This window comes from Dama dama, chromosome 12 (genome assembly GCF_033118175.1).
Source record: "Dama dama isolate Ldn47 chromosome 12, ASM3311817v1, whole genome shotgun sequence".
Classification (NCBI taxonomy): Eukaryota; Metazoa; Chordata; class Mammalia; order Artiodactyla; family Cervidae; genus Dama; species Dama dama.
In genome coordinates, this window is record NC_083692.1 from 75,155,609 (window position 1) to 75,168,716 (window position 13,108).

A 13,108-nucleotide genomic window follows, 5' to 3' on the forward strand; every position below is an offset into this window, starting at 1 on the left:
TCATCAACAGACACCTGGATATCTTATTTAGAGTGTAGTTAATAAACTACAACTACGCATCACTATTTTTGCCATCTTATGAATGACTATCATGGTCACAGTATTCCCCATGGTGGCCTCCCCTGCTGCATACATGGCCTGAAATGGACTTGGTTCCTCAATACCTGGTTCCTCAATACCTGGGTTAGAGGCCAGTGTCCTGGTACCACACAGAGCCCAGCCTCACAGAAAGAATTCAATTTATGGAGGAGGGGATGGAAGAGTAGGTCAAAGTTTCATCTATTTCAAAATTGAAAACATTGTCATTTCTCTCCAAAGTAAGGAGAAGAATTTCCCAAAACTCTTTTGGAAAATTTGTCTTACTATTATAAAGTAAAAAAAAGCCCTTAGGAAGCAAGAAATTTCCAGTGCTTAGTAGACTACTAGAACTCTTTCTCAGGTTCTCCAACCAGTACCATCTGTTGAGGTAAAGGGGGCTTCCAAACAGACTCTTGCCCACTTAGGGTCTTGATTGTTGTTAGCGACTTGTAGTCGCTAAGTGGTGTTCGACTTTTCTGCAACCGAATGGACTACTCATGGACAGGCTCCTCTGTCCGTAGGATTCCCGGGGAATCCTATGAATTCTGGAAGAATTCTGGAATGCATAGCCATTTCCTTCTCCAGGAGATCTTCCCCATCCAGGGATTGAACCAGCATCTCCTGCATTATAGACGAATTCTTTACCACTGAGCCTCGAAGGAAATCCTATGGTAATGGGGAAGGTCAAAGGTTTGAACCATTACTACATTGATCACATCATAGTTGTGAAAACTCATATCTCCAGGGACTTCCCTGGTGGTCCAGTGGTTAATAGATTCACCTTGCAATGAAAGGGATGGGGATTCAGTCCTTGATCAGGTAACTAAGATCCTACGTGGCCCAGAGCATTTAAGCGCACACACCACAACAACTGAGCAGGTGGGCTCTGGAACTGCACCACAACTAAGTTCAGTTCAGTTCAGTCGCTCAGTAATGTCCGACGACTCTTTGCGATCCCATGAATCGCAGCATGCCAGGCCTCCCTGTCCATCACAAACTCCCAGAGTTTACTCAAACTCATGTCCATCAAGTAGGTGATGCCATCCAGACATCTCATCCTCTGTCGGCCCCTTCTCCTCCAGCCCCAATCCCTCCCAGCATCAGGGTCTTTTCCAATGAGTCAGCTCTTCGCATGAGGTGGCCAAAGTACTGGAGTTTCAGCTTCAGCATCAGTCCTTCCAATGATCACCCAGGACTGATCTCCGTTAGGATGGACTGCTTGGGTCTCCTTGCAGTCCAAGAGACTCTCAAGAGTCTTCTCCAACACCACAGTTCAAAAGCATCAATTTTTCAGCGCTCAGCTTTTTTCACAGTCCAACTCTCACATCCATACATGACTACTGGAAAAACCATAGCCTTGACTAGACAGACCTTTGTTGGTAAAGTAATGTTTCTGCTTTTTAATATGCTATCTAGGTTGGTCATAAGTTGCCTTCCAAGGAGTGAGCGTCTTTTAATTTCATGGCTGTGGTCACCATCTACAGTGATTTTGGAGCCCAAAAAATAAAGCCTGACACTGCTACTGTTTCCCCAACTATTTCCCAGATGGGACCAGATGCCATGATCTTTGCTTTCTGAATGTTGAGCTTTACACCAACCTTTTCACTCTCCTCTTTCACTTTCATCAAGAGGCTTTTTAGTTCCTCTTCACTTTCTGCCATAAGGGTGGTGTCATCTGCATATCTGAGGTTGCTGATATTTCTCCTGGCAATCTTGATTCCAGCTTGTGCTTCTTCCAGCCCAGCGTTTCTCAAGATGTACACTGCACATAAGTTAAATAAGCAGGGTGACAATATACAGCCTTGACGTACTCCTTTTCCTATTTGGAAACAGTCTGTTGTTCCATGTCCAGTTCTAACTGTTGCTTCCTGACCTGCACATAGGTTTCTCAAGAGGCAGGTCAGGTGGTCTGGTATGCCCATCTCTTTCAGAATTTTCCACAATTTATTGTGATCCACATAGTCAAAGGCTTTGGTTTAGTCAATAAAGCAGAAATAGATGTTTTTCTGGAACTCTCTTGCTTTTTTGATGATCCAGCAGATGTTGGCAATTTGATCTCTGGTTCCTCTGCCTTTTCTAAAACCAGCTTGAACGTCTGGAAGTTCACGGTTCACATATTGCTGGAGCCTGGCTTGGAGAATTTTGAGCATTACTTTACTAGCGTGTGAGATGAGTGCAATTGTGCGGTAGTTTGAGCATTCTTTGGGATTGCCTTTCTTTAGGATTGGAATGAAAACTGACCTTTTCCAGTCCTGTGGTCCCTGTTGAGTTTTCCAAATTTGCTGGCATATTGTGTACAATACTTTCACAGCATCATCTTTTAGGATTTGAAATAGCTCAACTGGAATGCCATCACATCCACTAGCTTTGTTCATAGTGATGCTTTCTAAGGCCCACTTGACTTCACACTCCAGGATGGCTCTAGGTGAGTGATCACACCATCGTGATTATCTGGGTTGTGAAGATCTTTTTTGTACAGTTCTTCTGTGTATTCTTGCCACCTCTTCTTAATATCTTCTGCTTCTGTTGGGTCCATACCACTTCTGTCCTTTATCGAGCCCATCTTGGCATGAAATGTTCCCTTGGTATCTCTAATTTTCTTGAAGAGATGTCTAGTCTTTCCCATTCTGTTGTTTTCCTCTATTTCTTTGCAATTGATCGCTGAGGAAGGCTGTCTTATCTCTCCTTGCTATTTTTTGGAACTCTGCATTCAAATGGGAATATGTTTCCTTTTCTCCTTTGCTTTTCACTTCTCTTCTTTTCACAACTATTTGTAAGACCTCTTCAGACAACCATTTTGCCTTTTTGCATTTCTTTTCCATGGGAATGGTCTTGATCCCTGTCTCCTGTACAATGTCATGAACCTCCATCCATAGTTCATCAGGCACTCTGTCTATCAGATCTAGTCCCTTAAATCTATTTCTTACTTCCACTGTATAGTCATAAGGGATTTGATTTAGGTCATACCTGAATGGTCTAGTGGTTTTCCCCGCTTTCTTCAGTTTAAGTCTGAATTTGGCAATAAAGAGTTCATGATCTGAGCCACAGTCAGCTCCTGGTCTTGTTTTTGCTGACTGTATAGAGCTTCTCTGACTTCCCTGGTGGCTCAGATGGTAAAGCATCTGCCTACAATGCAGGAGACCCGGTTTTGATCCCTGGGTTGGGAAGATCCCCTGGAGAAGGAAATGGTATCCGACTCCAGTACTCTTGCCTGGAAAATCCCATGGACAGAGGGTCCTGGTAGGCTACAGTTCATGGGGCCGCAAGAGTTGGACACGACTGAGCGACTTCACTTTCACTTAAAGCTTCTCCATCTTTGGCTGCAAAGAATATAATCAATCTGATTTTGGTGTTGGCCATCTGGTGATGTCCATATGTAGAGTCTTCTCTTGTGTTGTTGGAAGAGGGTGTTTGCTATGACCAGTGCATTCTCTTGGCAAAACTCTATTAGTCTTTGCCCTGCTTCATTCTGTACTCCAAGGCTACATTTGCCTGTTACTCCAGGTGTTTCTTGACTTCCTACTTTTGCATTCCAGTCCCCTATAATGAAAAGGACATCTTTTTGGGGTGTTAGTTCTAAAAGGTCTTGTAGGTCTTCATAGAACCGTTCAACTTCAGCTTCTTCAGTGTTACTGGTTGCGGCATAGGTTTTGATTACCATGATATTGAATGGTTTGCCTTGGAAACAAACAGAGATCATTCTGTCATTTTGAGATTGCATCCAAGTACTGCATTTTGGACTCTTTTGTTGACCATGATGGATACTCTATTTCTTCTAAGGGATTCCTACCCACAGTAGTAGATATAATGGTCATCTGAGCTAAATTCACCCATTCCAGTCCATTTTAGTTCAATGATTCCTAGAATGTCAACGCTCACTCTTGCCATCTCCTGTTTGACTACTTCCAATTTGCCTTGATTCAAGGACCTAACATTCCAGGTTCCTATGCAATATTGCTCTTTACAGCATCAGACTTTGCTTCTATCACCAGTCACATCCACAACTGGGTATTGTTTCTGCTTTGGCTCCCTCCCTTCATTCTTTCTGGAGTTATTTCTCCACTGATCTCCAGTAGCATATTGGGCACCTACCAACCCGGGGAGTTCCTCTTTCAGTGTCCTATCATTTTGCCTTCTCATACTGTTCATGGGGTTCTCAAGGCAAGAATACTGAAGTGGTTTTCCATTCCCTTCTCCAGTGGACCCCATTCTGTCAGACCGCTCCATCATGACCTGACCGTCTTGGGTGGCCCCACATGGCATTGCTTAGTTTCACTGAGTTAGACAAGACTGTGGTCCTGTGATCAGATTGGCTAGTTTTCTGTGATTATGGTTTCAGTGTGTCTGCCCTCTGATGCCCTCTCGCAACACCTTCCGTCTTATTGGGTTTCTCTTACCTTGGACGTGCGGTATCTCTTCATGGCTGCTCCAGCAAAGTGCAGCCACTGCTCCTTACCTTGGACAAGGGGTATCTCCTCATGGCTGCCCCTCCTGACCTTGAACGTGGAGGAGCTCCTCTGGGCCCTCCTGCGCCCGCGCAGCCGCCGCTCCTTGGACGTGAGGTAGCTCCTCTCCGCCACTGCCCCTGAACTCGGGCGTACAGCTAAATAAATTTAAAAAAAATTCCAATACCTCACATCTCCAAACATCTGCTTAGAGCATTATTATCGCATACTCAGCCCTGGTGTTAGAACAAATAACACTTTTCCAGGAAATCATGTGGCAATGAGACAGGGTGCTTCTCCACTTGCTGATGGAGCTAGCTGCTGAGAAGCCAGCCCTTCCTAGTACTTTTTGCTCTTGATCTCCTGTTCTCTCACAACCAAAAAGCTATTTAGAATGAAGTGTTTGGTCACAGGCAAGTCATTTTATCTCAGGTCAATCATTTGTGAAATTGAAATCCTATTCCACTATGTTTTGCTGACTTTGCAAAGATAAGAGAAAAAGAACTCAAAATTGTCAAGTCTTTTGAAAAAGGGTGACATACAAGGAAGAAAATTCCATGCACTTTGGAGAGGAAACATTTGTGTAGGTACACAGCATAAATCCTAGTAGCTGAGATATTTCAGCTGCAAAACAGCCTTCTAATGTCTTGGGAATATAGGTTCTCTACAGTATAAGAGGGAGGGTGTCTATAATATGTGCAATTCAGTATAGTTGTTATTTTAGCAGAATGAAGAGAACAAAAGAAACCAAGATAAAATGGAAATGCTAAAAATAATCATTGCTGACCCTTACTGAACACTTAGCATAGGCTAGGAATTATGATAAGCACTTGACAGATTTTATCATTTCTTCTTCACAACATTCCTAGAGGTCGGTATTACCTTTATGCTTATTTTACTTTTGAGGAAATATACTGAGAGAGGTTAATTTCCCCAAGGTCATACAGTTAGTGTGGCAGAACTAGGTCCTTGGGACCACCGAATCAAAAGAAATTCTTACTGAGATCATCGTGTTCAGTGGAGAAAGCCTTTGGGGCAAGCTCTAACCAAAAAGTATGTGTTGGGAGGATTTGGAGATCATTTAATTTTCTGTTGTGGGTAGAACCTTGAAAGGCACCCATTGATGTCTACATTAAACTCTGTTCATAATATTTTCCCATGTCTTACTAAGTCAGTTGGTTATTGTGACTGATGCCATCTATGCTCTTGTTTGAAAAGTAAAATCTTCTCTGTAGCTAGTCGTGTTGCTAACCCATGTTGTTGGTCACAAAGAAGCAGAATGAGAGAAAGGAGACAGAACTGTGCACAACTAGTTTTGGGACAGACAACACAAAGTACGTTGTGGGGATGAAGCTCTTGCCCAAGTGCTAAGTGTGTCTTCATAAGTTGAATCCAGTGGTCCTGGGGTGAGGAGTAAATCGAGCATCACTTCTTCCTGCCACCCTGCTTCCCACAACTCCTTCACTTCCCTCTCCTCCTAACTCCATATCGCTTATCTGAAGCAGCAGACACAGCAATGTGACTTAGAGCTTTGGGTCTTTCTGTGCACAGGCAAAATGTGGTTGTGAACTGAGAAGGTGGCATTTAAATGAATGATAGTTATGTTTAATCCTGATCATTACTGTTAAGGACAGGCTGTAGGTGGAATAAGATGCAAGTCCCTCATCAGCGTTATAATCACACACAGTGTGATCCACCATCATGAAGCAGCATCTTTGAAAACAAAGGACAGTAGTAACATACGTATCAAACTAGGAACTCAGCTGGGCCTAACCCTTAGACTGCTCCTGTAGAAAAAGAAGGGCCTGTCTGTTGCTCCAAAAATTGTCTTTGCTGCTTTGGGTTGCTCACTTCCTATTGAACCCGGGATGATTTTTCTTGCCCCTTGGTCTTCTCTAGGCATCTCCAAGGCAGTGATGGCTCTCCAGCGGACCCAGGTCTTTCTTCTGTTCTTGCTGCTGAGCCTGCTGGGGCTGGGGCTGGTACAGCCCTCCTATGGCCAGGATCGCATGTACCAACGATTCCTGCGGCAACACGTGGACCCTGATGAGACAGGAGGCAATGACGGCTACTGCAACCTGATGATGCAAAGACGGAAGATGACTTCACATCAGTGCAAGCGCTTCAACACTTTCATTCATGAGGATCTTTGGAACATCCGCAGTATCTGCAGCACCGCCAACATTCAGTGCAAGAACGGCCAGATGAACTGCCATGAGGGTGTAGTGAGGGTCACAGACTGCAGGGAGACAGGGAGTTCCAGGGCTCCCAACTGCAGATACCGGGCCAAGGCCAGCACCAGACGTGTTGTCATCGCCTGTGAGGGTAACCCGGAAGTGCCTGTGCACTTTGACAAATAGATACCACTCAACAGGGGTTATGGCCCAGCAGCTGGCCCTTAACTTACTCCTTAAACAGTAATGAGTAAGCATTTGAGCTGGCCCAGGCTGGCTCCCCTGATTCTTTTTTTCTTCTTTATAACCCATTCTGTTAAACACATTGCATGACAGAAAAAGATGAGACACAAACTTATAATGAATCTGGGCTCTTCTATAATACGCTTTCTTTTATAATATTGGTCAGCTTTGCTATCTTTGATCTTATCATCTGGAATTTAGTCATTACATAGCACTTCAAGAATTTCAAGGTCCTTTCATCTAAGCTATCTCATTCTAATACCATGGCACCTTTGGGATGCTACTCCTAGTGTTACAGTAAACAAAAGCTCAAAGTTAAGGAATTTGCTAAGACCAAAATTTAGTAGAAAAGCTGAGACAAAAGTCTAGTTTAACTGGCTACTTATCCGGTGCTTTTCCCACTTCAGCACAAGGAGTTTTGGAAGTTTTAATACATGGCTTTTGTTATTCCTAAAAATCAGCTCTTGGGAGAGGCATTAAAAAGTTGGAAATATATACTTGCAACGTGAGAGCTCTATCTGTATTATGTGGCAAACTAGCTGTATTTGGATCTAATAAGATCAAGAAATGATATAAGGAATTTTCTTTTCCCATTCCCAAACTTTTGAGTCACCCTAGTAAGTCAGAGTATTAAAATGTACTAGATCATTAAGACTCCTTCACTCTTCCTGACTGAAAGATTTTTCATATGTTCCTTATAATAAAGAAAATAAGATAATTTCAATTCCAGGTATTTGAGAAGACTATGTTCTTGTGTGTGAGTTTATTTTTTCCTCCTATCCTCTTTTAATTCTTCTCTAGTTTATAAACATGCACATACTTTAATATCCTCATAAACTCTGGTCAGGACTAAAGCCCATCAGATCAGTGACCATGACACAGAGAGCTTTGTTTCAGTTGCTTCAGAGAGAATGATTCCTCTTAAGATAATTCTCACACATTCTCCCTTTGAATATTTAGAACAAATTGGGGAACAGAGATGTATAAAGACACCAGCTACTAAAGAAGGAGAGTGTGTGTGTATGTGTGAAAGGACTGAACTGAAAGCATTTGAATTGTAGCTGACATATATTGTTTATATTTCAGATGTACAACTTGATTTGGTTTACATATGTATCTTTAGATAATCATTATAACCAAGCTAACATATTTACCACTTCACGTGGTTACCCTTTCATGTGTGTGTGTGGTGAGAACCCATAGGATTTACCCTGTTAGCACATTTTATGTATATGCTGCTATATTGCCCACCTGTTAAAAAAAAATAGGGGTTCAGAAGAGGCCTTCATAAGATGTGCTACTTTGGGATGTGGACTATTTTGAGCTTCCCTGGTGGCTCAGATGGTAAAGCGTCTGCCCGCAATGCGGGAGACCTGGGTTCAATCCCTGGGTCGGGAAGATCCCCTGGAGAAGGCAATGGCAACCCACTCCAGTACTCTTGCCTGGAAAATTCCATGGACGGAGGAGCCTGGTGGGCTGTAGTCCACGGAGTCACAAAGAGTTGGACACAACTGAGCGACTTCACTTTCTTTCACTTTATTTTGAGCTAACAGTAATGGAGCACCTGCAAACTGAAGAGAAACTGCTGCTGCTGCTGCTAAGTCGCTTCAGTCGTATCCGACTCTGGGCGACCCCATAGACAGCAGTCCATCAGGCTCCCCCATCCCTGGGATTCTCCAGGCAAGAACACTGGAGTGGGTTGCCATTTCCTTCTCCAGTGCATGAAAGGGAAAAGTGAAAGTGAAGTCACTCAGTCACGGTCAACTCTTAGCGACCCCTCGGACTGCAGCCCACCAGTCTCCTCCTTCCATGGAATTTTCCAGGCAAGAGTACTGGAGTGGGGTGCTATTGCCTTCTCTGGAAGAGAAACTGCTGCCTCTCATTTAACTTCTTAGAATTTAATTTGGGATTTTTCCCAGAAAAAGAGCTATTAGCAGACATAACATGGATCTTTCATAGTTTGCAGCATCACATACGAGCCCTAGTGGTGTCTCCCTCCAGCTTCTACACTCCTGGAGCCACTGCTTGATTTAGGTCTGCAGTGGATACCACTAACTTGGTAGGAACTCTCGAGATGTATGGGAACATGATGGTCATCTTATCTTTTCTTAGAATCATCTCTCAAGTCCTCCATACCCAGGTGCCCAGAATTCTTGCCTTTTTACTCCCCCTCTTCATTCACCCAAAAAACTGGAGAGTAGTTGGATTTACAATGTTCCCTGAGACAACCCCCATCCAGTCTATTGGTGCCCAATTCCCCACTATTCACGGGAATAATGAGCTAGGGCTTAAATTGCACCAGAGTTTCTGTAAATACCAACATGTCCCCATCTAACCCTGATGACTTATTTCCCATTTGAAGAGAAGAAACAAGGGGATTCCCTGGTGGTCCAGTGGTTGGGATTCCAAGCTTTCATTGCAGGGAGTATGGGTTAGATCCCTGGTGGAGGAATTGGGATCCTGCAAGTCATCCCTCCTTGGAAGAAAAGCTATGACCAACCTAGAGAGCATATTTAAAAGCAGAGACATTACTTTGCCAACAAAGGTCCGTCTAGTCAAAGCTATGGTTTTTCTAGAGTCGTGTATGGATGTGAGAGTTGGACTATAAAGAAAGCTGAGCACTGAAGAATTGATGCTTTTGAACTGTAATGTTGGAGAAGACTCTTGAGAGTCCCTTGGACTGCAAGGAGATCCAACCAGTCCATCCTAGAGGAAATCAGTCCTGAATATTCATTGGAAGGACTGATGTTGAAGCTGAAACTCTAATACTTTGGCCACCTGATGTGAAGGGCTGACTCATTTGAAAAGGCCCTGATGCTGGGGAAGTTTGAAGGCAGGAGGAAAAGAGGATGACAGAGGATGAGATGGTTGGATGACATCACCGACTCAATGGACATGAGTTTGAGTAAACTCCAGGAGTTGGTGAAGGACAAGAAAGCCTGGTGTGCTACAGTCCATGGGGTCGCAAAGAGTAGGACATGACTGAACAACTGAACTGAACTGAACTGAACTGAAGTCAACCCACACAGCCAAAAAGAGAGAAGAAAGAAGATGGCATTGCTACTAACAAGTTTTGAAGATAAGTTCTGGATATAAACTAAATATTCTAACTCTAGGACAAGAAAAATAATTTTTCCTCTACCCTTCTAGGTTCTGTCTGTGTTCCCTCTGTAATAAAAAATAAATTATCAAGGGCAAGTGTTGCACTAAGACAATCAGACCGCCAAGCTTTTTTCCAGCCAAAAAAAAAAAAAAGAGTTTATTTGGGATCAGCAAAGAATTGCAATTTTGGGTGGGCAACCATGGTAAGCCACATGCAAATCCTTGGCAAAAATGGAGAGGAAAACTCTTTTATACAGGGAAAAACGAAGTTGAGAGGGCTACAGTAAGCAAAGAGCATGTGACTTTTCATAGGCCAAATTGCAACATTCTCTTAAGGTCTGAGCCAGAGAGGCAATCTTTCTTCTTCCCATTGGCTCTGCTATCCTTGTAGAGTATGAAAGCTTCCCCTTCTGGTCTCCTGACTCTAAATGAGATTTCTATTTATTAATTTTTTTTAAACAAAAAACAAACAGAAGCTTAACAACATGGATATTTCCCATATGCATAGGAGATACCCAGGAAAGCTGAGTAAAACTTGACAAATGGACCAAGCTGCTACCTCAAGTAACATTTTTAGCTAAAGGCAAAAGTTGGGGATAGTATTTGGGGACTACAAAGGGAAGGGAGCAATTCAGCAGAATTTGAAATGAGCAAACATTTGGTTAACAAATATTTGTTAAGCCTTGCAGAGACCATGGGAACAGAGAAAAAATTTGACAGACTTTAGCAGACCTCCCTGTCTACACATCTAGTTCATATTATACTGTAATTATCCATGGTGATAGCTCTCTTCCTGAAATAAATCCTCTCTATACATTCTGTTGACTGAAAAAAAAATTCACAACCTAAAAGTTGAGAATTACGTTTTATTCAGTGGACTTACTGAGGACTTAAGCTTGGGAGACAGCCTCTCAGATAGCTCTGAGGGACTGTTTTGAAGAAGTAAAGGAAGAACCAGGATATATAGGAACTTTTCCCCAAAAAAGCCACAAATAGTTGGAACATCAAGAGATTACTGTTAATTAAAGAAAAACCAGGCAACTTAAATTTAACAAATTTAGCACTTTTCCTTGTACAGAAACATGCAAGTGTCTAGACTCACCAAAATCTTTCCCTGATATACACCCTAACTATCTAGGCCTGTATCCTGTTTATCTCCATCCTGAATTCAACTACTGCAATGACTGCTGGCTTGACGGCCTCAACATTCTTTGTTTCCTGGAATGGCAGGTGATATTCTTTGTCCATAACTCTTTTAGGTAGTTAGGGAGAAGGTCAAATGTTCTTTCAGAACCTTTGGACCTTGATTGTTTTCAGCTCAAAATAACCCACCTGCCAAAGAGACACATTTTGGGGAGGCAAATGTTACTCACCTCAGAGGCACACTTTGGGGGATTATATTCTGCTACACTTCCTGATACTCTCATAACAAGGTGGCCCAGGGAGAAATTCAACCAAAGAGACTTAGCTAGGATCAGCCCTTGAAGAAATATGTTAATAGAAAACACATTTGAGGATCTCACTTTGTCTGCAAAAGGTGCCTTTGACTAGATACTTGTCAATTCTCAATGAAAGTCCAGAAGTTTACAATTTCAGGTGTAGTTTTCCTCACTTAAATTCCCCTGGAACATAACCGTCCAGGGAATTTCTCCTAGAATTTTGTTGGGAAACCAGTTTAGGAGCTAGATCTCTGGTTGTCTCCTGATAACCCCCCTCTTGGGTTATCCAGGGCCTTATAATTTCTTAATGCCCACAAGTCACTCTTTGAAGTCTGATTCCTTTGCTTCAGGCTATTCTCAGAGTGAACCCAAGTGTTCTAGATGAGAAGACACGGGAACTGGTTCTCATAGCAAGTCTGTCTTACCCACCTCCCCACAACTACTGCCAAGCAGTCGGAGTGCTGTACCTCCCACTGTTATTCCTTCCATTTTTCCTTCACTTTTGAGATTTCTTGGCTCTAAGGAAAGGGGAAAGACACACACTCTCTGCTCTTCAGATCCATAAACTGATCCCCACTTCGACCAGTGACAGGAGTGTTGGATCTAAATAGGGTGAGTTATGGTTAGAAGTGCTGGTGCTGAGGATGCTTAGAGGGAAAGGCCCAAGGAATGCTGGAAGGGGAAATTAAGACGGTGGGATTAAGAACAGTCAGTGATCCAACTTGTAAGTACCAACGACCTGAATTCAATTCAGTATGAATCTCACTGATAGAGTTCTTAGAGCCTCTCCCCACTCTTCTACTCCTCCTGCTTCCTCCTCAATCTTCCTGAGCATAATATAATTGTCCCTTGATATCTATGGAGTATTGGTCCAGGACCCCATGCCCAGGATACCAAAATCCAAGCATCAAGTCCCTTATATAAAATGGCATAGCATTTGCATTTAATCTATATATCTTAATCATCTCTACATTACTTATAATACCTAATACAATTTAAATTTTATGTAAATAGCTGTAAACACAATATAAATGCTATGGAATTAGCTGGCAGCACAAAGCAAATTCAAGTGTTACTTATTAGAACTTTCTGGATTTTTTTTTTTTTTTAATATTTTTAATTCATGGTTGTGGTTTGTTGAATCCCTGGGTGCAGGACAGGTGGATACAGAGGGCCAACTATACACTGAAGCAGCTTGAATCCTGGTCTTCTCATCCTATTTAGGCCTTTTGAGCCAGGGATACGGTATCACACAAAAAAGATACCTATCCCTTATGCTGTGTTTGATGTAGCACTTGACATTCTCACAAATGCTCTCAACGCATATATCTCATAAGACTCTCACAAGTCTGAGGGACAGATTATTAGGCCCATTTTGGGGCATCATGCTCAGAGTTGAGAACTAGGATAGACGTTGCACAGGGTCAGGTATAACCCTCATGGTAAACGAGAACAGGGAGCTAGTTTAAAGGGAGACTTTTTCAAGCAACTCTCTGCCCTGATTTTGAACAGAGTAGCTCTTGTGCAGGCATTTTCAATCTTGGTACCTGATTGATTAGAACAATATTTCAAAATTGGAACTCATTATATGACATTCTTAACAACAGATCAAGATTGTTTATAATGA

At 42.6% G+C, this 13,108-nt stretch overlaps 1 protein-coding gene across 3 annotated transcripts in view; it reads left to right on the top strand.

Moving 5' to 3' along the window:
• Positions 1 to 7,664, top strand: part of RNASE4 (ribonuclease A family member 4) — a 30,037-nt gene extending 22,373 nt beyond the window's left edge. For all 3 annotated transcript variants that reach the window (XM_061157683.1, XM_061157681.1, XM_061157684.1), the window contains exon 2: positions 6,423 to 7,664. In XM_061157683.1, coding sequence (XP_061013666.1) covers positions 6,440 to 6,883 — 444 coding nt within the window. In that variant the 5' untranslated portion in view covers positions 6,423 to 6,439 and the 3' untranslated portion in view covers positions 6,884 to 7,664. The remainder of the gene's footprint in view (positions 1 to 6,422) is intronic.
• Positions 7,665 to 13,108: the final 5,444 nt, after the last annotated feature.